Consider the following 25,876-nt stretch of genomic DNA (forward strand, 5'->3'; position numbering starts at 1 on the left):
TTTTTTTTTTTTTCTAATATATATTTATTCTAATTTCTTTAAATTTTAAGACAAACTAAAACCTATTTTTTTTTGTTCGATGAACAAACTGAAACCTTTTTTTTGGTGCGATGAACAAACTAAAACATATTTTTTATTATTAAACTAATCTTTTTTTGTATACTGATTTACTACTATAAAAGAACAACCTTTCATACTTGTCTTCTACAATCACATAAATTTCATTTCCATCGGATGAGTGCAAACATCTCTGCAAATTAAGCTTGGATTTTGCAGTAAATTTTAGTCTAACACCATTATTTATTTATATCAACACCATTTGTTTGGAAACTTTTATTTTGTTGTTACGATGTTTACATTATATTTTATTATAGGTATGGCTTATCGTGGACAATCATCAAATGCGAGAGAGGTACCTATTTAGTTGATATGTGTATTTTCTAGTGATGTCTATCCTACTGTAGTACAAAATTATCTTGACTAATTATGTGTATGTAAATAAATAAAATGATATATAAAACCGAAGCTTCAATGGACCGATAGTATGGTTCATCATTTTCTTGAAATATATGAGACTGAGATGGAGCTTATTAATTGGCGTATTGGCCCTCTAAAGAAAGAGAGTAAAGCGAGAATTAGAAAAGGATTTCAAGAAGCCACAGGTCACGATCTTGAATGGCTTCCACTAAAAAACAAATTTTACAATCTTAAAAAGCTTTATGATGTTTATCGTCGTCTGATCGAAAAAACTGGAGTTGGACTTGATCCCACCACTCAAGCTATTGACATGGACGACGCATGGTGGAATGAACGTATTAAGGTAATATTTACATATCATATCACATGGTTTTGTTAGTTAACAACATATAGTAAACTAATATATTGAACTTTAATTTTTTATTATTATATAGGAAACACCAATTGCTTCAAAGCTCCGAGCAAATCCTCTTATCGACCTCGATAGAATGGATCGGCTTTTCAGCACCAAACACATTGGTACTGATGATGGATACTATCCAGGTTCCGGAGTGGATCAGTGTACGGAGTCAGAGACCGCTACTGAAAATGATTCTGAACCAGTGAATCTAGGAAATGATTCCGATGTGCCTTCAGAAAACCTGAGCGAAACACCGTCTTCATACAACCAGAGCTCAAAACGTGTATACGGAAACTCTACACGTCCTTCATCTTCAACACGTAAACGAGCAACGTCAAAAGTTTCATACGACTTTGTGACAAATGATGCTTACAAGAAACGAACAGAAATTTATGAGCAAGCCCAAGATAACAAGTTGGAACGTGCAATTGAATCGCTACTAACACTCCCTGGACTTCAATATGACTCCTCTTTATATTGGGGAGCGGTGAGTGTGCTTCAAAGCAACGAGACGCATGCACATGTTTATCTAACACTACCCAATGACGATGCTAGGATCAAATATCTTGAGCGGACAACAGGAATAAGTCGAACAACTGAATAGGCTAATGAATAATATTGATCAGAAGAAAACTTTTTTTATTTCACTTTTGTTGAATGTTTTTAGTTTGCCGTAGAATAATGATTTGTTTATTTTTCTGTTGTTTTTGAAATTAATAAATATCTTCCATTTTCATCTTAGTAATTCATATCTGTTTTTTTTTTAGAGGGAAGCGTTTTACAGAATGCTTGAAGATGATGAGGCAGAAGATGGAAGCATTAACTTTGGAGAATCATTCATGGATCCTTACTCCATGAGTATTAAAGGAGACCGATGAATGAAGATCCAANCCGATGAATGAAGATCCAGAACGTGGCCGAAGATACGTATATGAACTAATTCATGGTCATGAGAAACAATGCTACGACATAATTCGGATGTATCCACCGGTGTACATCAAACTATGTGAAAAACTTAAGGAGGACCATCACTTGATGGAAACCGATGAAGTAAGCATCTAGGAAAGCGTTGCAATTTTTCTCACCATATGCGCTCAAAACGGAACTCAGAGGTATGTTGGAAAAATATTTGGTCATTCACAAGAAACCATAGGCAGAAAATTTCACGAAGTGTTGAATGCCCTCGAACACATGGCGGTTGAATTGCTTAGACCTGGTCCAGAAGAGCTCAATCAACCTCATCCAAAGTTACAATCTGACAGAAGGTACTGGCCTTACTTTAGAGGTTTTATTGGTGCAATAGATGGAACACATGTTCCGGTCACTGTTGCGGGAAAAAATTCAGAAAAATATTGGAATAGGAAAAGCGGCACAAGTATGAATATCTTAGCAATATGCAATATGGACATGTTGTTTACATATGCGTATATTGGTATTCCCGGGTCTGCTCATGATGCTAAGGTTCTAATGCTAGCGATGGAGGGGAATCATCAATTTCCAACTCCACCTATGGGCAAATATTATTTGGGAGATTCTGGTTATGCTCTTCGACCTGGATTCCTTACTCCATATCGAGGGGAAAGGTACCATCCTAGCGAATATAATAGAGCTAGACCACCAAGTAGTCACAAAGAAATGTTCAATAAACGACATTCTTCACTGCGATCTGTCATCGAACGGACTTTTGGTGTATGGAAAGCAAAATGGCGAGTTTTAAGAGAAAAACCAAGGTATGCCATACATGTTCAACGAAAAGTTATTGCTGCAACAATGGCATTACATAATTTTATTAGGTTATCAAATCTACGAGATGTTGACTTCGATTCAGACCGCATAGCTAGTAATATAGCTGAAGAAGATTCTGATTCAGATGAAGAATTAGAGCAAAACAATACTCCAATGCAGTATATGGAAGGGATTCGGGATGAAATTTCTGCATCATTATGGAGTTCTCGATGATGATGATAGTAATTTTGCAGTAATATGTTTTCTATATGCAATAAACATATGTTTTTTTTCTGCATCATTGTATTTTTTATTTTTTTAATAAAAATTATAATCATTATTTTATTATTTTTAAAATAATTATTATACATAAAAACTAAAAACTAAGATTTTGCAAAAACTAAAATCTACAGCAAAAATCAAAAACTAAAAAAATCAAAAACCAAAATCCAAAAGCTAAAAACCAAAATCTAAAAACCAGTTAAAAACCAGCAGCCATTCATAGCCTAAGTGTCAGGATTTTGTTTCTTCGTTGACATGTACTTATTAAAAGTTTTCTGTGAAACTTGGGCTTCCCATATATAGGACAAACGCAAAAAAAATTACACCATTACAAACTCGCATAAGAGGAAGAAACGAATAATGGCCAGTTATATCTTCAGTTTGTTCCACTAAAAATATTAATCAATGAATAAAAGAACTTTTATTAATCAAAAATATAATTCATCGTCTACAAGCAAAACCGAAGCATGACTAATATTAAAAAAACCGAAAAGTGACTAACACAAGTCTAGAATTTTACTGAAGAAGAAGAAGAGTAGACGAATGATAGTTATCATTCGTAACACAAAGAAAAACTAGACTACATCAACAGAATTCGTTGGATCAGCTTTTGGATCTTTCGCTTTCTTGCAAAACAAGCTACTCCATCTCTTCTTGAACTGCAAAATCTCCATCACAATCGCAAAGGTTGCAATTGCACAAATTATTGTGGTGTATGCGATCTTCCAGCCGCTTCCGGGTTGTAGAATGGACAAGCCTTTGAAAATGTTGTACACGCTCAATATAACCACAATGTACCCTACAGTATGATGATACCAGTTCCAGTATTTTCGGAACCTATGATCCTTGTCTGGTCTTGCTTTGAGTGCAAGTATCTGTAGAAACCCTAAAGCGAAGAGAAGCAGCCCAATCACCGTATGCGCCGTTGTCCTCATACCAGTATGTTTGGCCATGTAGATTGCTGTTCCTAATCCTCCAATTAATCCGGAGAAATAACCGGTAGTTTGACAAATTATGTGTACATAGAACCATGTAGGATCTAATACTTCGTATGTCTTCATATACCTTGCGGCCAAAACTCCAATTGGCATGAGAATTCCCCAACTCACTGCATTTATAAGTCCGTGGATTTGCTTTACCAACAATATGTTTCCGTTAACTGATTTTGTAGATGTGACTTGTCCCGAAAGCAAATTCAAAGCCGCCATAGATTTGAGATGATCTCCACTCATTGCGTGCATTCCAAGCTTATCTCCTTCCTTCAATGGGCCGTCTTGCCATAAGTGATTCACTACGGTTGTGTTAGGAGACAACCATAAATTTGCAAAGATCGTCATCTCCCCATCAATATATTCAGCAGATACTTGTGTCACGCGGATGCTAAGAGGAGATTCTTGAAGCATGGCTGCGTAGCTATTAATGGCGGAAGTATATGCACGCATAACGCCAGAAGTAGAGTTACGGTACGCTACAATAGCTTGAGCACCTAACATGCCTTTTTTCGTCGGGTTTATGGCCCAAGCGATCCAACTAGAAGACTCTAGATTGGCGTGACGGTAAGCAACTTCAAGAGCTCCGGTTTCTCGAACATAGCTGAAGTGTAGAAACGAGTCTAATACCGGAAGATCCGTGCAAGCGCTAAAGGTTTTTCCGTTCTTGAAGCTGTGAGATTCACATCTAGCATGAAGTCCTTGATCTGTTGTTGCTGTAGTAAAAGCTGGAATCAACACGAACATGCAACACAAAACGACTAAAGCGGCTCTTGAAAACAAAGACATGTATTGTTGATGATGATTATGGTTGTGGTTTTTTTTTAATCGGAGAACACGAATTTGGTTACGATTTTGGAAGAAGAGATTATGATGTTTTGGTGATATACAAGCTTTGAGTATTTCCGCAATATTTATAGTGAGTTACATTCATGTCCTAGTCTCGTTAGGACTTAGGACTACGTTATCATATTATGATCTTGTTTCCTTTTTGTTTTACCTTAAGTTTCCAAATCCCATAAGGAATCTTCATTAATCGAAAAAAAAAAAAAAAAAAATCTTTTCACATCTTTGCTTTATCGAATACAACTTTGTAAATTGCAATAATTAAAAGCCTTTCGTGTATTTCTTTTCTTTTATCTTAAGTTTTTTTCAGCAGCAATTTTAAAAGGAAATTATTTAAAAAATCTAATCAACTACATTATTTGGATTGCTATATATATATTTTTAGCGTCATTTTTATTTTCTTTCTAAAACGCTAGATTAATATTATTTAGCAAAAAAAATTGATATTTTTAAGCTATTAAAAAAAATCTATAAGATAATCTTACAGGTTTTAAAATAAATAAAACTTTAATATTTTAAATAGAGCTTACCCATTCAATTAGTATATGAAAATATTTGTAGTTTTCAAAATTCAAATTTGTTTCAAGTGTATAGGACATGTTAACACATATATAAGAGGATGATAAGACCGGCGCCAGAAAGGGAGGAGCGGTTAATAGTTAATAGGTTAACCCGGGTTTAGCAACTGTAGGTGGTGCCTTGCGAGATGAAACAAGGGCATGGCGGGTTTCTCTCTTAACATTGGTATTTGCTCAGCTTTGATGGTGGAACTGTGGGGTGTCTACTATGGACTGTGTGTGGCATGGGATAAAAGAGTTGAGCGGTTGGAGTTGGAGGTGGACAGTGAGATAGTGGTCGGTTTTTTACAGACATGGATTATTAATGCGATTCATCCGATATCTTTCCTGGTAAGACTGTGCCATGATTTTATATCAAGGGACTGGATAGTCCGGATTACGCATGTGCATAAAGAAGCTAACCGTTTTGTCGATGATTTAGATTCTTATGCTTTTTCTTTACGGCTTGGTTTTTATTTGTTTGAGGCTACTCCGCCTTGTGTTGCGGTCTTACTCTCGCAGGATATTAGTGGTTATGTCACACCACGAACTGTTTGTATTTAAGCTTATTTAATGTAGGGGAGTTTACTCCCTTTGTTCTTACTGTATTTTGGTCCGAACTACAACTAACCGATTGCTAATGTACAAGTATTATCATTTTTTTTGGGTTCATGCCGACAATTTGGTTAGATACACGTTGCCACAAGAAAGTCAAAATCAAATCATTTTATTTTGTTTGTGTTTTACTTGGAATAGTACTGTCGCAATGGAAAAGTAGTTTAACCTTTTCTCCCCAGTCAACTTCTAACTTTATACGCTTTCGGGGGTGACTACAAACAAGCATTTATATGTTTTCGTGTATGTTGAATTAGTTATTGTAATTTCAGATCAATATATGTTACGATCAATCAATAATTATATTAAAAAAAATCATTAGTTTGTTTGGTCATAGTCAAACAGTTTAAGAGAAAACGTAAGGACTTGTCCTCCCTTATCGTCAAACATATAGTATAATACAAATCTCTTCTCAGTTTTAAAATTGATCCCAAATTGAATAGTTTTGTTTATAACCGACCGGTCAACTTTAACGACTCTGCTTTATAGTAGTAGTAATTAGTTAATAATACACACACTAAGAATGGTGGAAATTATTATATTGGCATTGGTCTATTTTCATAATGCATGCGTTCGTTGAATCTTCTTCTATATTGTATTGTGACGAGTCTATATTGTATTTTTGGCTTTCTTCGTCTTTAAAAGGTTTATTTGGTGATGACTTCAGTTTTTATTTTTATTTTTTTCTCAAAGATGTCATTCGTTTGGTTTGGCGGTCAAACTGGTAGTTCTTCACATTTCTTTATCAATTGATACTTAAGTGTTAGCTATTTTGTCCAATAGTTAAATATTTTGCATGGACCAATGGTTTCTTATAATAGTATCCCAATCAAACCCTTTTTTTCTTTTTTTGTTACGCAGTTTAACTAATGATATCAATTATAGTGGTCATTTTTTAAAAAATGGTCACCACTTATAGTCATATTTACGTCCGATTAAAATTTATTTGTCTATTAGAGATTAATGTTGACAAAAAAATAGATAAAACATTGATTGCAAAATGAATATCACGTTTGCTTACAATGTGGCACACCAAACAGAAAAAAAAAACCACACCAACTACATTTCGTATCTAAATAATCTCATTGACCGTACCATTTAAATGCCACAACAATTCAAAGGTACATACTGTAATAGTCTCAAAAATATTATTTTCTGAAAATTGAATATTATTCAAAATTATTCTGTTGTGGTAACTGGTAAGATTATTCAAAATCATTAGTAACCAATACGTGCAATCGAGAGATCTTATTTTTCGTTTTTTGTTATTACCAAAATTTTCATTAATTTAATTTTTAAAGTAATATATCGTAATTGACTTTTTAGTGTTGACTTTTTAATCATATTTAATTGTTTATAGAATCTATTTTTCATTTAAAAATAAAACTAACTCTTTTATTATGTTCTTGTTCTCTTTATACGATGATCAAAGAGAAGAAACGGTAAAAAAAAGAATGATGAAGATATGAAACCGCGTGAGGAAGAAGATGACTTTAGTCAACAAAATATCAATTAATATTTTTATTTTTATCAGTAATCTGACTTCACCAGATCTCTACTCTCTGTTCTTTTTGCTCTTCTTCTTCTTCCTTTTCCTCTTCCTCTCTCTCTCTCTCTGTATCTCTCTCCAAGCTTCAAAATCAAAAAAACCTTACAATCTGAACAAACAAAATCTCCCTTACAACAAAAATAACAACTTCTGCTTCTGTTACTTTCTTTTTCCGGCTCAGGTTTCTTTTCCGGCGACTCCAAGTTTGATCGTCGCCGGCGATTCCTCTTTTTTTGTTTGGTTGTTCTCAAGACATATCTCCTGATGTTGTCCAAACAAAGTTTCATTCTTTGTCTTATTTTCTTTTTCGTCACAGCATTTTCCGGCGACTCAAGAGGACTCTCCGGTAACAATGAGCAAAAGAACATCTCAGGCTTTTCTGGGATTGACTTCCCAAATCCGATGCGCTTCGGCTCTGTTTCTTCTTCAACAAGCAACGACTGCGGCTTCTCTTCCCCTGAGAACAAACCCACCAAGGAACGCACCGGAGAAAACAAGACGGTGAAGTTTCACTTAAAGCGCCGGGAGACGACTCCTAACCACGAAACAGAGAAGACAAGAACAAATTCTGTTCTTGAGCTCAATTTCCGAGATCTCACAAGAATCCAGACGCTTCACAAAAGGGTTTTGGAGAAGAAGAACCAAAACGCTGCGAAGAAGCAGAAGAAGAAGAATAAACAAGTCGTTACCTCTCCGGTGGTTTCTTCTCCAGTGGATGAGCATCAATCTGGTCAGTTGGTGGCTACACTTGAGTCCGGTATGACTCTTGGTTCCGGCGAGTACTTTATGGACGTGTTGGTTGGCTCGCCACCAAAACACTTCTCCTTGATTCTTGACACAGGGAGTGACCTAAACTGGATTCAATGCTTGCCTTGCTACGACTGTTTCCAGCAAAACGGTGCGTTTTATGACCCTAAAGCCTCTGCTTCTTACAAGAACATAACTTGCAATGACCCAAGATGCAACCTAGTCTCATCACCTGATGACTCTCCAAAGCCCTGCAAATCATATAACCAATCATGCCCTTACTACTACTGGTATGGGGATAGCTCCAACACCACTGGGGACTTTGCACTCGAGACTTTCACCGTTAATCTCACGACAAGTGGAGGGAGCTCCGAGTTGTATAATGTCGAAAACATGATGTTCGGTTGTGGTCATTGGAACCGAGGTCTCTTCCACGGTGCTGCAGGCTTGCTTGGATTAGGAAGAGGCCCGCTTTCGTTTTCCTCGCAGCTTCAGTCTCTTTATGGTCACTCCTTCTCTTATTGCCTTGTCGATAGAAACAGCGACACCAACGTTAGTAGCAAGTTAATTTTTGGGGAAGACAAGGATTTGTTGAGCCACCCGAATCTAAACTTCACTTCTTTTGTCGCCGAGAAAGAAAACCTCGTCGACACATTTTACTACGTACATATCAAATCCATTCTAGTCGGGGGAGAAGTTCTAAACATACCTGAAGAGACATGGAATATCTCATCAGATGGAGGTGGAGGAACGATCATAGATTCGGGTACAACCTTGAGTTACTTTGCAGAGCCTGCATATGAATTCATCAAGAACAAGATTGCAGAGAAAGCAAAAGGGAAGTACCCTGTCTATAGAGATTTCACAATCCTAGATCCTTGCTTCAACATGTCTGGCATTGAAAACGTTCAGCTGCCAGAGCTTGGGATTGCATTTGCAGATGGCGCGGTTTGGAACTTCCCCACCGAGAATTCTTTCATATGGTTGACTGAAGATTTGGTTTGCTTAGCAATTCTTGGAACTCCTAAATCAGCCTTTTCAATCATAGGAAACTACCAGCAGCAGAACTTTCATATACTCTATGATACAAAGAGGTCGAGGCTCGGGTATGCACCTACAAAGTGTGCTGATATATAGAGACCTTTCTTGTCGGATTATACAAGATTTTAAGTCCATCAAAGCAACTGTACACAACAATAAGAACAGATCATTCTTTTTTTTTGGTCCTTTTTAGATTTATTCATTCTTTAGGAATATTACTTTCTAAACATTACATGATATCGCTGTAGAGCACAAATCATACTAAACTAATGTACTTATTCGACTTTTGTTTCTGAATTACAAAGTGAGTTAATTTTACTTTTGCTATATGTATTTGCACGAGTTGGGACAGAACCATGGTAAAAGTTGTAATCTTTGCAATTGCCAAAGGTCAATAGTGGAATGGGAACAATAGAGGAATTGGAAAGTAAAGAAGCTTCAGGATATTGCAGAACACAAGCCATACGACAAGGGATTGGATTGTGTACCTGAGAAAGGTCGGAGATGAGAGTTGCAGAGAGAGGGAGGTGTCTTTCTTTAACATTGAGGCGAAGAAGGGTTTGAAATTGGGTGAAGACGGAAGCGAACACGAGAAGAAAAAACTCAATGCCATTGATTTTTACAGTGCAAGAAGAAGAATCAGATCAAGCTTAACATGATTTTTTTTGACTTCAGTCACTTGAGAAACCTTTTTATTTATTTTTCTTTTTCTTTTGGTTGTTAAATTAGAACCCTAGCTTAAATCCGCAAAATAAGTAATCCGTTTTAGTCTCAGTCACAATAATTAATTAAATAATTTTTAGTTAAAGAGATATTATATTTTTCTGTCAAGTTTAAAGTCTATGATATCATGTATGTCGTTATCTGCATAATTAACTAATTAAGTTAAATAAAAAATACAGCTAATTAATTTTTGTTTTTATGTTTTTAATCAAAAATAAAATTGGACAAACCCTTCAACGAGGAGGGCTCCGCTCCATGTAGCTTTTAAAATTAAAAGTTTCCACTGAGTATAATGTTTTTTTGAAAAGGGAAAATATAGATTTTAGTTATGTTTATCTACAGAAAATTAAAATTGAACGACAAATTTGCTTTTAGTAAAAGATTTAAGATAAACGATGATACTATATTAAAAAATTAATATTGAACGTATTCACTTTTTATAATTGACACTTGTAAAAAAAAAAATTACTTTATTTCAGGGAGTAATTAGCTAGTATCTAAAAGTGTGCCGTACCACTTGTAGCAATCAAATTTAATTTGTGCTGTCCAGAAAATATGTTATATAAAAATAAATAAATTATAAATTAACTTTATATTTGTTTATTTATTTTTCTCAGAACAGACCCAACCCATCTCCTACAACCATCTGTCTCGGTGGGTGTTCTTTGGTCTGTGTTCTTTGATCTTCTCTCTCTCCCCGACAAACCTAAAATCTCGGGCATTCGATCTCAGGCGGGGGTAGGGATCTAGAGAGAAGAGAGGATTCATTCGATTCGTGATGACGATCGTAGCTACGCTTTTCGAATCAACCAAGCATAATAATAAATGCTATGCTCCAAGCTTCATCGTTGTCAATCTCTGTCTCGCTTTTATCGATGCCGCACTTGCTTTCATCGCATTCCTTCAGGTTTCTGATTTCTTAGCTTTCTCTTTTCTCTTGTTTTCTTGGAACAGACAAAAATAAAGGAACGATTTTTATGTATTTATTTCTGAATGCTAGATTGTGTGAGAGAAACCGTTTAGGTCTGTTGGGAGAGGTGAAGCATTGTGCTGAGTTTCGTCTTTTAAGATTCGATTAGATTATTATTAGTTCTTGGTGTTGAATTTGATAAATTGGTTAATTTTAGTCTTTTAGAGCTGTGTGTGTCTGTTGTTGATGTGGTTGACCATTGAGTTACAGGTCAACTCTATGTATAACTTACGGAGCTCAAGTGTGTTGTTTGTGTACAATGAGAGATTTGATTCAAGGAATCTGAATCCGAGATATGATTTTAGTATTAGAAAGTAGAATCTTTTCTTATCAAAAGTGTTAATGAGTGTAGATTAAGATTTTTGGTGGCTCTCTTATGTAGTTTTAGACATTGAAATAAAAAAAGGGAAAAAAGTCTTATTCTCTTCTTGTGTTTTTGTTCGGTTGGGCTTATAAGATTTTATCTTGTCTGCCTCCTGCTTTCAGTTATCTCGATTTCACAGGCGGAATAAACAAGTTGGATGGACACGGCAAAAAGTAATTCTTCTCAGCTTTCTGTTTCTTATCAATCCAAGTTTAGGTTCTCTGTTAGTTATTTGTTTATTTTAGTTCTCATGGTGTGTATCTGACATACCCATCAATGTAAATTACAGGTGCTTCATCTTATGATTGGCTCTTCAAACACAGGTATAAATCCTAGAGGCATTTGTTATTTAGGAACATAGATAGTTGGGGAAAGTTATAGCTCATGAGCAAGGTCGTTACTCTTATCCATTGGCAGGTTCTGTTATTTATTTCGTGGCTGCGATTGTAGCGACTTGCACAAGGTGGCATCATTGGTCCAACGCATTAGGTTTTCTACTTATGGGTAAAACTTCCATTCCCCTAGTTAAGGTTTGTTTATGTTTCTTAGTTACTTCTATAGGTTAGTCCCTGATGAATAATTAAATTGTACTTTGCAGCCTTTCCCAAAATTCTGTTTCTGGCAACTTTTCTTCTGCTTCTCTCTTTCTGGTATGTATGTTCTCTCGTGTAGTACCTCATTATTTTATCTGAATAATAATGATCTGAGATAAGACAATGATGCTTCTTAATGTTTATAGGGTAGATGTTTGCCATCAGGGAAATGGAGAGGAGGATGATGATGACGATGAAGAAACTAGTATCCAGCAAGTGTTACTTGAAAAAAGCAAGAGCAAGCCAGGTTCTTCGAATGCAAGTGATCGTAGAAAGTGTTGCTCTTTTCATGGAATTCATGTTGGCACCCGGCAGAAGTTTGTTGTTGCGGTAAAGGATACTTACGGTTTATGCATTAACCACTAGCCGTTTCACTTCTGTGGTTTTTACAAAAATGTTTTATCTTTTTTGCTAGGCGGTTGTTCTTGTTTTCATCTTAATGATATCATTTGCAATCCTTATTTGGATTGCTTCCGGAAAGAATCCTATCAATGCTTCAGTATTGGCTCAGGTTTGTGTTATTTCTCTTTCGCCATATTATAAGCTATCTCTCTCTACACAGTGATATTTCCTCTTTATCAAAAAAGTTCTTGTGCTCGAGAAATAGAAGAGACTCTGGCTATTACTTTTTCTGACAAATTCACTTCTGGTGTAGGTGTATGTTGATATTTTTGCTGCAATAATCATTATTACGGGGGGAGGAATATGCTTCTATGGTAAGTAATTGCATCAGTTCTATTTTTCTTGTAGCATTTCGCGAAGATGCTTTGGTCATTGGTTAACATGCTTATTGCTATGATCTTTTATTCAATTGATTTTTCCATAATGAGACCATTAAAATTGATCAAGCAGCATTAATACAAACTCTGTTATGTACTTTTTAGGCCTGCGTCTGCTCTTTAATCTAAGGAAGGTGCGGTCTGAACAGGTTTCATCGGAGATGCGAAAGGTAACTAATAATGATTCTTGTTTGAGTCAAATCCTTATACTGAAAGTGCATTTTGAACCATTTTTAGGTATCGGGTTTAGCAGGCGTTTCAGTTGTTTGCTTCACCGTTAGCTCTTTAATCGCTCTTCTCACACACATTCCGGTAAAACATGTTTTCCCAAAGTATAATCTGTAAGCCGAAACCTAACGTTTCTCGATATGCTTAACCAAAATATAATGTATTGATCTCAGCTCTTCTATCATTGGAACCCAAGCAAATTACACGGCATCAAAGCATTGGTTCTTCTGATCATATACTATTTCATAGGTGAAAGATTTTTCTTTTCGTTTGTGGTCCAAAAGACCTCAAATGTAGTATACTTTTACTGATAAGAAGGCTTTTTGACAGGCTCCACAGTACCATTGGCTTTCGTTCTATGGGTTTTGCGGGAGTTACCTCCTCAAAACATGGTGACTAGACAAGAAGAACCCAGAAGAATAACTTATGTTAACTATGAAACTGCAAGGCAGCCTCCCCAGCAATGGGCCTCCACAACAGTGTCGAAAAATCAGGTACACAATTCTCTTTGTTGATCATCCACATTAGGAACTCATCATTAGCATCAGTTATTAGGAAGTCATTAGCATCAGTTAGATAGTGACTGTGAGGTTGTTTCAGAATATATCTACTTTGTCGAGCATAGATTGTTTAAGGAGGTCACTTAACATGTTTTATTTGTTGGGGGACACACAAAATGGTGTAGGTTTCTAAGGCAAGTCCTATATGAAGCAGAGAAATCATTATATTATTAAGTGTTGGCCAGAAGCGAAAAAATCCGCCAAATTCTCTTCTCTAGTCACCGGGGGAAAAAGCTGCGGAGTGGTTCTTAGTCACCAGAATGTGGTGGTGTGTTGTGCTGAAGTGAATGAAAGTGGGAAACAAGCTCGTGTTCTTCTTCTTCTCTCTGTGTTGCCTTGGAAGGATTAAAAAAAAAAAAGTGTTCATAAGATAGAAAAGGAGGTTTGAAAGCTATGTAAATATAAACACTTTTTTGATTGCAGTTTTCTAGTTCTAGGTGCATCAGACTTGTGGAGATAAAATTAAAATGTGTTATCACTTCTCAGGAAGATATAATTTTGTCTTCCTTACTAAACCGCGTCGTTTAACTGCTTTCTTATAGACGAGTAACTCGAGTTCTTTACAAAACGGCGTCGCATCGGTCTGATTTCTGGATATCAGCGTTGAGATCAAAACATCAAAACGACGCGTATTGAGAAGTAGAGCACTATACGGTGTCGTATGACTTCCTATTTCGAAACTTTATAGCGCGATTTACTCTTGGTCAACGCAGCGTCATGTGTTTTGACAATTTTATTTGGTATCACGAAACGTCGACGTATTGGTGTTGTTATTGTGAAATTGATGGATCTGGGTAAAAGAGCCGTTTGCGAACTTTTTGGATATTTGTGTGTTGTGTTGGTCTCCTGTTTTCGTCTTCCACTGTCACCTTCCTCGCTAAGCAAAAGAATAAGAGAGAGTTTCGTACTATGCCCAGAAAGAGAGAGAGAGAGAGAGAGAGAAAAAAAGCAAAAAGCGAGAGAAAGAAAAAAAAGAAAGATCAAAAAGATGAAAAAAGCTTAGACGGAGGAAGGAGAAAAGCAGATTAATATAAATAATAGAATTAACCAATCTCTCGAAGGAAACCCTTTTTTTTGCCTTCTTTTACCAAATCTCTTTCCTAGAAAGTGTGTGGGTATATAAAAGGAGATCAAATATGATAATCAATTACTTTGATTTCAGTGACAACTTTGATTTGACGAAGACGAAGACGAAGCAATTATTGGGGTTTTTGTGGAGGAGGAGACACGGTGGTGGTAATTGTTGTAGTTTCGATTCACGGCGGATATGGAAGCTAGTTCTAGTGGAACTGCGGAGTTGCCGCGTTCTCTTTCACGGAGAGCTCCGTCTCGTGCGACTACTATGATGATTGATAGACCCAATGAAGATGCTAGCGCTATGGATAGTGAGCTTGTTCCTTCCTCTCTTGCTTCTATTGCTCCCATTCTTCGTGTTGCTAATGAAATCGAAAAGGATAATCCTCGCGTTGCTTATCTCTGTAAGTTTTTTTTGTTTCTATTTTTAATTTGCTTCGCTAAATTACAAGTCTTTGTTTGTGAAAATTATGTCTTTGTTTGCTTTAGTCATCAGTCATCAGAGTTCTTAACATAACTGAGTATGGTTTGGTGTTTTTTTAACTGCATCAGGCCGGTTTCATGCTTTTGAGAAGGCTCATAGGATGGATGCTACATCTAGTGGACGGGGTGTTCGTCAGTTCAAGACCTATCTGTTACATAGACTGGAGAAGGTATCCTTGCTTGGTGAATCTAAGTGGTAAACAAGATTTCTCCTTTAACTTGATCATTTTGTGCTGATGTGTTCTGTTTGTTGTGTGTTTTAGGAAGAAGAGGAAACGAAGCCTCAGCTGGCCAAGAACGATCCTAGAGAAATTCAGGCATATTACCAGAATTTTTATGAGAAATATATCAAAGAAGGAGAAACATCTAGAAAACCGTGAGGCCACTTTCCTTAATCCTGGAATATTTTCAATAAGCTAAGCGTTGTGATATCAAGCGGTACTCTTATGTTTCGATCTTTTGTTTTTTTTTTGCTCAAGGGAGGAGATGGCTAGGCTTTACCAAATTGCCTCGGTGTTGTATGATGTACTGAAGACTGTTGTACCTTCTCCAAAAGTGGATTACGAGGTTCGGTTTATATGAGTTTTTCAATTCCTGTAATGGTACTTTGATTTGATTTTCTCTGTGAAGCCTTGTTTTTTTAAGCTTGTTTCCTTCTTTTGTTGTAATAGACCCGTAGATATGCTGAAGAAGTTGAAAGGAAAAGGGATAGATATGAGCACTACAATATTCTTCCTTTATATGCTGTAGGAACTAAACCAGCAATTGTGGAACTTCCTGAGGTGCGTTTGAACACAGGGTGACTACTGCTAAATTAATATGCTAGAGAAATATTTACACTTGCTATTTTTTCGTGTCTATGTATGTGCTGTGTGGCAAAATAGGTCAAGGCTGCATTCAGCGCTGTTCGTAATGTGCGCAATCTTCCTCGACGAAGAGTTCACTTGCCATCTAATGCTCCCAGTGAAATGCGCAAGGCTAGAACCAAACTTAATGACATACTTGAATGGCTTGCTTCTGAGTTCGGGTTTCAGGTAACATGCTACACTGTAGACTGGTATATAGAGCTTTACAGTGTCTGTCAAAATTATATACAAAAGATAATCATGTCAACTTTGAGTAATCACATGAATCAAGTCTGACGTTGAGTGTCGCATTGTTAAGTTTCTTTCAGCAAATCTTCATATGGTTAGGCAATATTTACTTAGTTTTTTCTTGCAATTCTTTTCTGCACCTACTTTCTTATGCAAAGCATTGCATATTCATCGTTGTTTTACTTCATTTGCTGATTAAAGAGAGGAAACGTGGCAAATCAGAGGGAGCACATAATACTGCTTCTTGCTAATGCTGATATTCGAAAGAGAAATGATGAAGAATATGATGAGGTGACCATTTTTGCAAGAAAACTCTTGATACTTCTCCTACACATCTTCCTGTTACCCCTTATCGTTAGTAATGCTGTAAGTTTCTTGCAGTTGAAACCTAGCACAGTCACTGAGTTGATGGACAAAACTTTTAAAAGTTATTGCTCATGGTGTAAATATTTGCACTGGAAGTCTAACCTCAGGTATATTATATCTTGATCGAGATTATGTGATAAGTTCCAATAATTTTATTTTTGCATTATGTTCTTGTGTTTGGGGTCACATATCTGATGTTGGATGCTTCATCTTGATTCTTAAAAGGTTTCCAGACGTTTGTGATGAACAGCAGCTGCAGCTTATCTATATTTCCCTGTACCTTTTAATATGGGGTGAAGCCTCAAATGTTAGATTTATGCCCGAATGTATCTGCTATATTTTCCATAATGTAAGTTCTCTCAGTTGTAGAATTAGATGTGCATACTTCCCATAACTTTCTTCAGGTTCTGAATAGTATGAAATGCTTTTCTTGTCTGTGTTATTTTGTTATTCTTAAGATGGCAAATGACGTCTATGGAATTCTGTTTAGCAATGTTGAAGCTGTAAGTGGTGAGACATATGAAACAGAAGAAGTTATTGATGAAGAATCGTTTTTGAGAAATGTTATAACTCCAATCTATCAGGTCATACGCAAGGTAAGTCATTAATGTTGTATATTCTTATCAGGAACTGTACAGCGTACACTGTATATTGACTGAAAATGATTTTACTTACCTTGAAGGAAGCCAGAAGGAACAAGGGGGGTACAGCAAGCCATTCACAATGGAGAAATTATGATGATTTGAATGAATACTTTTGGTGGCTTTCTTCACTAAATTATTTACACATGCCTACTTGATCTAGTTTCTGACTGCCGCCCTCTTTATTTATTTAAAGGTCTAGGAAATGCTTCAAGATAGGATGGCCTCTTGACCCTAAAGCAGACTTTTTCCTAAACTCTGACGAGATAACACCACAGAACGAGGTATTTTTCATTTGCTTCTGTAGCTGTAATCTTGGTTAAATTTAGTAAGGTACGAGACTTTGTAGTTGTTGAAGTTATGTGCGTTTAGTTTTAAAAAGCAGTCTTATGTTTTCACGGTCGTTCAAGGTGTTCCTTAAGTTGTAGTTCATATCAAGTTAGCGGAAAACAATCCCAAAGTATGATAGATGAACAGTTTGATCTCTCTGTAAGCCGTCCTGTTCAGAAACATGATCGTGTAGGTCTAAGTATTGCAGAGGCTGAATCAAGTCACTTACGGGAAAAGCAAGCCTAAGACCAACTTTGTTGAAGTCCGCACATTCTGGCACCTCTTCAGAGACTTTGATCGAATGTGGATATTTCTTGTCATGGCTTTTCAGGTAAATTTAGTGTTTTGAAAGGATTGTGTTAGTTCTGAAAATTAAATAAGTTATATAATCAGACTTATCCTTATCATTTGTAGGCTATGGTAATAGTTGGATGGCATGGTTCTGGGTCCCTAGGCGATATCTTTGACAAAGATGTATTCAAAACGGTGTTAACTATTTTTATTACTTCGGCGTATCTGACTCTTTTACAAGGTTGTGATTCCTTTGTAATTTCTTGTTTATTAATGACAAGTTTTTCTTAATCAATATCTAATTGTAATGGTGTTCCTTGTCCTCTTTTTCCCTCATGATTCTTTATATAGCTGCACTGGATATTATCCTTAATTTCAATGCATGGAAGAATTTCAAGTTCTCCCAGATATTGCGGTACCTGCTGAAGTTCGCGGTAGCAGCTATGTGGGCAGTGCTACTTCCAATTGCTTACTCGAAGTCTGTCCAACGCCCAACTGGACTTGTAAAGTTCTTCAGCACTTGGACTGGGGACTGGAAGGATCAGTCTTTTTATACGTATGCTGTTTCATTTTATGTAATACCAAACATACTAGCAGCTGTGTTTTTCCTCGTTCCACCATTTCGGAGAGTCATGGAGTGTTCAGACATGCGAATTATCAAGGTTATAATGTGGTGGGCTCAGGCAAGTATTAAACTTTACTTGTCGTTCTTAAGTATACTGATATTCACTTTCTTTTCTTTTTCTTTTTGTGATCTTTGTTTTTTATGCTTTTCCATCTTGTAGCCAAAACTATATGTTGGAAGAGGTATGCATGAGGACATGTTCTCTCTCTTCAAGTGAGTGATTACCACATTTTCCACCATTATCTAACTTCATGAATATTTCTTTTGAACTCTTTTATACTAGCCTGTTCTCATACTGCCCAACTTAAAATGGTCAGGTATACCTCCTTCTGGATTATGCTACTGATCAGCAAGCTTGCTTTCAACTATTATGTGGAGGTCTGGTTTTTTTCCTTTATCTTACTTTCTTTAACTCACGTAGAGTTACTCCAATGTAGGCTATCTAGATACATAGTCTCTTCTGAAATGGAGTCTTCCTACTGTGGTTTTACTTTGAGCATTGATGAATATTATTTTATCTTGCAAACAGATACTACCCCTTATTACGCCAACAAAGATGATCATGAATTTTCACATTAAAAAGTACCAGTGGCATGAATTTTTCCCCCACGGTAAATTTTCAAGTTACCATCCTTTTTTGTTTGCTATCACATTTGGTTACACTTGCCTTTTCTAATTTATTATTTTATATAGCCAATAACAATATTGGAGTGGTTATTGCTATATGGGCTCCAATTGTACTGGTAAGTAGAAATCAAAGAGCTCCCAAGAAGAAAACAGATTTTGTTATATATGGCTTACATATTTGCGTGTGTTATATTTTGAATAGGTTTACCTCATGGATACTCAAATATGGTATGCCATTTTTTCTACTTTGTTTGGAGGCATACATGGGGCTTTCAGTCATTTGGGAGAAGTAAGTGATTTTGTACCCTCAAAAATACCAAAAGAATAAACTCTGTTGTTTACTGTGAAACGTAGTAGATGGGATTACCCTTTATGGAACTTCAAATGTAACTTTTTTTGGATTTTGTGATGGTTACTTCTTTACACGTTTGGGTTTTCATAGATACGGACTCTTGGGATGTTGCGGTCTAGGTTTGAGTCAATACCAATCGCCTTCAGTCAAACCCTCATGCCATCTGAAGATGGAAAAGATGCGGTACTGTGTTTTTTATAGTTCAGTGTACTCACATATCTCAGATTTATGAATAAGTACTTTTATACTTGTAGAAGAATGGATCACACTTTTCACTTCCCCTGTTTTGTCATTGATTAATTCTCACTGTGGAATATAGGATGACTTTGTGAACCAGAACATCAAAAAATTCTCCCAGGTGTGGAACGAGTTCATTTACTCTATGAGAAGCGAGGATAAGATCAGTGACAGGTAAGAGGACTCTTATTTTAGAAAACACTCTTGTCATTGTTGTCCTGTTGTTCATTTAGCAAAGCATATATGTCTTGTGACGTTTTATCTGTGATGTAACTCAGAGATAGAGATTTGCTGCTTGTACCATCTTCTTCGGGTGATGTGTCTGTAATCCAGTGGCCACCTTTCTTGCTTGCCAGTAAGGTAAGAAATTGTTGGTGTTTTTGGAGGACTTCTTTCCATTCTAGAAGCAAATAATGATTCATTTGGTCAAAATGCGTAATTTCCATTAAGGTCTAAAAAGTTCTATCACTGGATTATCTCATTCCCTTACTGAACCAGGCTAAATGCGCATATGTGATTGTTTTAATCAGCACGGTTCATAGTTTTCAAACTCCCTTCCAAACATATATGCCAGTTCTTAGAAATTTGAACTCACCAAATTCGTTGACAGTAACCTAATGTTTTTCAACAATGTAGATTCCTATCGCTGTGAAAATGGCAAAAGATTTCAAGGGAAAAGAGGATGCTGAACTGTTTAGAAAGATCAAAAGCGATAGCTACATGAATTTTGCTGTTATTGAGAGTTATGAGACACTGAAGAAAATAATTTATGCTCTACTGGAAGATGAAGCAGATAGAAGGTATACCAGCTTCATCCAATGGTGAAATTTACCTATCATATTATGCATTTTGAGTCCTGTTTCATAAACCATTTATTTTTTTCTCTTTGAATTAGGGTCATGAATCAAGTTTTCTTAGAAGTGGACATGAGCATTCAGCAACAGAGATTCATATATGAATTCCGGATGAGTGGATTGCCGCTCCTTAGTGATAAGCTGGAGAAGTTTCTAAGTATATTGGTAATATCAAAACATGTAGTCCACTCATTGAGTACATAAGGCCTCATACAGGAACTAATGCTTAAAACCTTTTTTTGTGTGCTTAATGTAAACAGTTAAGTGACTATGAAGACCAGGGTACATACAAGTCTCAGTTAATTAATGTCTTCCAGGATGTTATCGAAATAATCACTCAAGATCTCTTGGTTAATGGGCATGAGTAAGTATAGTAAATCCCTTCAGCAGATCGGAGATATGCATTCTATTCCTAAAAACATATGTCATCAAAAGTAGTGTCTGACTTCCTCTCATGTATTTCTGTTGTAGAATTCTTGAAAGGGCTCGTGTTCAGTCTCCTGACATCAAAAATGAAAAAAAGGAACAGAGGTTTGAGAAAATTAACATTCACCTTGTACGGGATAGATGCTGGCGGGAAAAGGTAACTCTTCATGCGAAGAATTTTGTGTGTCATTCATCTTGCTTGACGTCTGACTCTTGTTTGTAGGTTATTCGCCTTCATTTGCTCTTGTCGGTCAAAGAATCTGCAATAAATGTTCCTCAAAACTTGGACGCCCGACGCCGTATCACTTTCTTTGCTAATTCTCTGTTCATGAATATGCCTAATGCTCCAAAAATACGAGATATGCTATCTTTCAGGTGAAGTACCAATCCTTTTGTCTTTATTTAATGGGTTTAGTGGTTTTCCGCTTGACTACATACTGGATATTAGTCACCTGATGAAGTCCATGTGATTTGTTTACAATATATCTTTTATTTACCAGTTTATAGTCATCCTTTTTGTATCTGAATTATACCCCTTTTTTTGTTCATGTTCAGTGTATTAACTCCTTATTACAAAGAAGATGTTCTATATTCAGAGGAGGACCTTAACAAGGAAAATGAAGATGGGATCTCCATACTGTTCTACCTACAAAAGATTTATCCTGGTACGTTCTTGATTCTTATCAGGATCAGCGGTATTTTCTTATACATTCAAGTTTACTGAGTTGGTCTTTACGTGAACTAGATGAGTGGACCAATTTCTTGGATCGCGTAAATAATCCTAAGCTTACTGAGAAAGACAAGTCAGAGTTCCTTCGAGAGTGGGTATCCTACAGAGGTCAGACGCTAGCCAGAACAGGTAAAAATGATTACAGTGAAAATCATAATTGTTCATAGATATTACCTTGTCTTTATGCATATTCATCTGTGTCTCCCTGATTATGTCTGCCAGTTAGGGGTATGATGTACTATAGGCAGGCGCTGGAGCTTCAATGCTACCAGGAAGTTGCAGGGGAACAAGGTTTGTATTTGTTGAGCCAGTAACTTGAATGCTTCTATCTATGCTTTTGGAACCAAAACCTGAGATTCTTAGTTTACTATTTCGCTACTTCTTGCAGCCGAGTTTAGTGTCTTTCGAGCCATGGCATCCAATGATGATAATCAAAAGGCTTTCCTGGAACGTGCCAAGGCTCTTGCAGATCTGAAGTTCACTTATGTTGTTTCTTGTCAGGTCTACGGAAATCAGAAAAAGTCCAGTGATACCCACAACCGTAGTTGCTACACGAATATTCTGCAGCTCATGCTGAAGTAAGTTAAATTTAGATTAGATTTTGATGAAATATCATGATCTATTTGCCTAACCTTGTCATTTTCTATAGATATCCATCATTACGGGTTGCTTATGTAGATGAGAGGGAGGAGACAGCAGATGCAAAATCTCCTAAGGTCTTTTACTCTGTACTTCTAAAAGGAGGCGACAAGTTTGATGAGGTACAAGGATTTCCCCGCAATTTGGTTGAATTTACCAAAAGGGATGCATCTACTCTATAATGATTTCACTAATCAGAGTTCCATAAACTATGTTTAGATTGTACCTCAAGGCCTAGTAATTTTGCTTCTCCGCTTTTTTATCAGTGTTGTTTTCCATTAAGCAGATTAGATTTCTATACATGTCATCCTTCTTAACGTGAATGGTCTTTCATTATTAGGAAATTTACCGCATCAAGCTTCCTGGTCCTCCAGCTGAGATAGGTGAAGGAAAGCCTGAAAATCAAAATCATGCTATCATATTTACACGTGGTGAAGCACTACAAACTATAGATATGAATCAAGTATGTATTTTTTTCTTCATTCTCATAAGTCACAACCATAAATCGAATGTCACGTCCTCATGGTTAGTCTTTGTGCAGGATAATTACTTTGAAGAAGCTTTCAAACTAAGAAATGTATTGGAGGAATTCAATAAGGAGCGGGTTGGCAGACGCAAGCCAACGATTTTGGGTCTCCGAGAGCATATTTTTACTGGAAGGTACATCCACCTAGCACGATATCAGTTTATAAACATTTTCTGCTTTAGAAATTTGACTTACTAGCAACTATATATTGACATATTCTTACTTCTTTCCCTCTCTTGGTAGTGTTTCGTCATTAGCCTGGTTCATGTCCAATCAAGAGAGTAGTTTTGTGACAATTGGCCAAAGAATTTTGGCAAACCCTCTGAGGTAGTTTTCTTTACGACTTAAATTTTTCCATCTACTACTCTTGATTTACTTAGTTGTATCCTTCTTGATTTTCTTGTTTAACTCGCTTCTTCTTTTTGGGTGCAGGGTCCGTTTCCATTATGGCCATCCTGACATATTTGACAGAATCTTTCACATAACAAGGGGCGGTGTGAGCAAAGCTTCGAAAGTAATAAATTTGAGTGAGGATATATTCGGAGGTAATGGCTTCTTTGTTCTCTACATGTTAACAATTCTGCGTTCGAAGCAAAACTAAAGTAGCTGTTGATTTGTTTGTCAATGTATATAGGCTTCAATTCAACTCTCCGTGGGGGATATGTTACACATCACGAGTATATCCAAGTTGGAAAGGGACGGGATGTGGGATTGAACCCAATCTCAATTTTTGAAGCTAAAGTAGCAAATGGTAACGGGGAACAAACGTTAAGCCGTGATGTTTACCGTTTGGGGCATCGGTTTGACTTTTACAGGATGCTCTCATTTTATTTTACGACCATTGGATTCTATTTTAGTAGCATGGTATCCTCAAAAATTTATATTTCAAGTTTGCTTATTTTCTTTTTATGATATTGGTAAATATATGTTATACTTTATGCATCCCACTTTCTACTTAAGTGATCAACATGGCTAAAGGTTATGACTTGTGCTTTTTTCAGCTCACAGTGCTTACTGTATATGCATTCCTGTATGGACGTATGTACATGGTTATGAGTGGATTGGAGAAAGAGATTATGCGACTCGCAACGCCAAATCAACTTGCGGCTCTTGAGCAGGCTCTGGCTACTCAGTCCATCTTTCAGCTAGGTTTCTTGATGGTGTTACCGATGGTAATGGAAATTGGCTTGGAACACGGATTTCGCACTGCTATTGTCGACTTTTTTATAATGCAGCTGCAGCTCGCCTCTGTATTCTTTACATTCCAGCTTGGGACAAAATCACATTATTACGGGAGAACAATTTTACATGGTGGTTCCAAATATAGACCGACAGGGCGTGGATTTGTTGTTTTCCATGCAAAATTTGCGGAAAACTACAGGTTATACTCGAGAAGTCACTTTGTGAAGGGATTAGAGCTGCTTGCATTGCTATCTGTTTATCAAGTCTATGGGAGTTCATACCGGAGTTCAAGCCTTTATCTGTATATCACAGTCTCCATGTGGTTTATGGTTGGCTCGTGGTTGTTCGCACCGTTTATATTTAACCCTTCGGGTTTTGAGTGGCAAAAGACGGTTGACGATTGGACTGATTGGAAACGGTGGCTTGGAGATCGGGGTGGTATAGGCATCCCCGTTGAAAAGAGTTGGGAATCGTGGTGGAATTTAGAGCAAGAACACCTCAAACATACAAATATTAGAGGGAGAGTTATGGAAATCGCACTTGCTCTCCGCTTTTTTATATATCAATACGGAATTGTTTACCAGCTCAATATCTCTCAGAACAGCAAGAGCTTTTTGGTAACTTTTCTTGCAACCTTCGGTTTATATGTCAGATTATGGGTCTATGATCCTATAACCTCAAATCTCTTTTTACTTCCTCTTTGTAGGTTTATGGGCTCTCTTGGGTGGTTTTGCTCACATCATTACTTGTTCTAAAGGTTTCACAAATCCTTTATTCTTTACACATATTAGTCATGAATCGCTGGTATAATCTTATTCACTTTGAGTTTGATCCTTTCTGAATGTCAGATGGTATCTATGGGCAGACGAAGATTTGGAACTGATTTTCAGTTAATGTTCAGGATTCTTAAAGCACTTCTCTTCCTCGGCTTCTTGTCAGTCATGCTAATATTATTTGTAGTGTGCCAACTCACACTCATCGATCTCTTTGCTTCCATTCTTGCTTTTCTTCCAACCGGATGGGCGATTCTTCTGGTAAATATCCATCAAAACCCCCTTCAGAATCATACTATCGACACTTGCAGCATTAAAGCAACTATTGGATATTTTATATTTCTCAGATTGGGCAAGTGCTGAGGTCGCCAATCAAAGCTTTAGGGATTTGGGACTCGGTGAAAGAGTTGGGAAGAGCATATGAAAAGATAATGGGACTTGTAATCTTTGCACCAATCGCTGTTCTGTCTTGGTTCCCTATTGTTTCCGAGTTCCAAGCTCGTCTGCTTTTCAATCAAGCGTTTAGCAGAGGCCTTCAGATCTCCATGATCCTTGCTGGTCGGAAAGACAAAGCAACTTCTTCGCACAAGTAACCATGAATATTCTCTGTTTCCTGGTTTCTTGTGGCTTAAGCAATAACCTTTCCATAGAACGGTGTCGTTTATAGTAGTTCAGTAGTTGTCTATATAAGAGTTAAGTTATAGGGATGATAGTAGTTTCGTTGGAATTGGACACCTCACACACTCATCACACTCATGTGTTGTACTTATCACGATGATTTTGACATATGCACTTTAATTATAGCTCAATTGATTTCTTTTGGTTTTTGATTTAATATTACAATAATTGCGGGAAAAGTCGATGAAAAAAAAATATTTTAATTGACCCTAAATTCTTGAATGCACATCATCATGAAAAATTTCATGATTCGTTTTGACTTGTTTATGGATATGATTATCATAGTATTAACACATCTCCTTCTAGTTATTATTGCTCGACACACCAATTTAATGTCCGAGGCATATATGATGAAACTTCAATTTCTTTATTCTTTGGCTTTGTCTTGCATGTGATAAAATATTGTATTGTATAAAGAGATAAAAACAAAATAATAAAAATAATGCTACACATAGCCAGAAAAAAGGGGGATCCATCGAAAAGCAATTCTATAAAAAAATAAA

At 36.6% G+C, this 25,876-nt stretch overlaps 3 protein-coding genes and 1 pseudogene across 6 annotated transcripts; 3 read left to right on the top strand and 1 right to left on the bottom strand.

The window, feature by feature from the left end:
* The window catches only part of LOC104788145, a 5,644-nt pseudogene extending 982 nt beyond the window's left edge, over window positions 1-4,662 (bottom strand).
* LOC104788146 (aspartyl protease family protein 2-like) lies at window positions 7,375-10,140 on the top strand. 3 transcript variants are annotated; one of them, XM_010513838.2, is made up of 2 exons: window positions 7,375-9,293; window positions 9,619-10,140. In XM_010513838.2, exons 1-2 carry the CDS (start codon window positions 7,705-7,707, stop codon window positions 9,641-9,643), a joined length of 1,614 nt encoding a protein of 537 aa, XP_010512140.1. In that variant the 5' UTR covers window positions 7,375-7,704; the 3' UTR covers window positions 9,644-10,140. The 3 variants fall into 3 exon arrangements, with proteins under 3 accessions (XP_010512140.1, XP_010512138.1, XP_019101667.1); XM_010513836.2 differs by having other exon boundaries at window positions 9,581-9,646; XM_019246122.1 differs by lacking the exon at window positions 9,619-10,140 and having other exon boundaries at window positions 7,376-9,346.
* Window positions 10,558-13,960, top strand: LOC104788147 (tobamovirus multiplication protein 1-like). Of its 2 annotated transcripts, none has more exons than XM_010513839.2 (13): window positions 10,558-10,858; window positions 11,408-11,458; window positions 11,575-11,608; window positions 11,703-11,789; window positions 11,884-11,935; window positions 12,025-12,208; window positions 12,294-12,389; window positions 12,534-12,594; window positions 12,763-12,827; window positions 12,895-12,969; window positions 13,059-13,134; window positions 13,216-13,379; window positions 13,571-13,960. In XM_010513839.2, the coding sequence occupies exons 1-13, from the start codon at window positions 10,730-10,732 to the stop codon at window positions 13,592-13,594; spliced, it is 1,098 nt and encodes a 365-aa protein (XP_010512141.1). In that variant the 5' UTR covers window positions 10,558-10,729; the 3' UTR covers window positions 13,595-13,960. The 2 variants fall into 2 exon arrangements, with proteins under 2 accessions (XP_010512141.1, XP_010512142.1); XM_010513840.2 differs by having other exon boundaries at window positions 10,782-10,859; window positions 11,381-11,458.
* Window positions 14,307-25,288, top strand: LOC104788148 (putative callose synthase 6). Its single transcript, XM_010513841.2, has 42 exons — window positions 14,307-14,923; window positions 15,072-15,172; window positions 15,266-15,378; window positions 15,482-15,569; window positions 15,674-15,784; window positions 15,887-16,036; window positions 16,298-16,387; window positions 16,478-16,569; window positions 16,688-16,811; window positions 16,921-17,058; window positions 17,145-17,221; window positions 17,300-17,387; window positions 17,642-17,764; window positions 17,848-17,965; window positions 18,076-18,407; window positions 18,510-18,562; window positions 18,667-18,727; window positions 18,879-18,960; window positions 19,043-19,092; window positions 19,179-19,265; window positions 19,419-19,511; window positions 19,648-19,739; window positions 19,844-19,925; window positions 20,202-20,365; window positions 20,461-20,584; window positions 20,680-20,783; window positions 20,891-21,002; window positions 21,069-21,220; window positions 21,401-21,510; window positions 21,591-21,704; window positions 21,798-21,866; window positions 21,964-22,153; window positions 22,225-22,336; window positions 22,555-22,677; window positions 22,756-22,874; window positions 22,984-23,067; window positions 23,173-23,285; window positions 23,375-23,604; window positions 23,742-24,539; window positions 24,629-24,679; window positions 24,771-24,956; window positions 25,043-25,288. The coding sequence occupies exons 1-42, from the start codon at window positions 14,713-14,715 to the stop codon at window positions 25,286-25,288; spliced, it is 5,757 nt and encodes a 1,918-aa protein (XP_010512143.1). The 5' UTR covers window positions 14,307-14,712.

This window comes from Camelina sativa, chromosome 5 (genome assembly GCF_000633955.1).
Source record: "Camelina sativa cultivar DH55 chromosome 5, Cs, whole genome shotgun sequence".
NCBI lineage: Eukaryota > Viridiplantae > Streptophyta > Magnoliopsida > Brassicales > Brassicaceae > Camelina > Camelina sativa.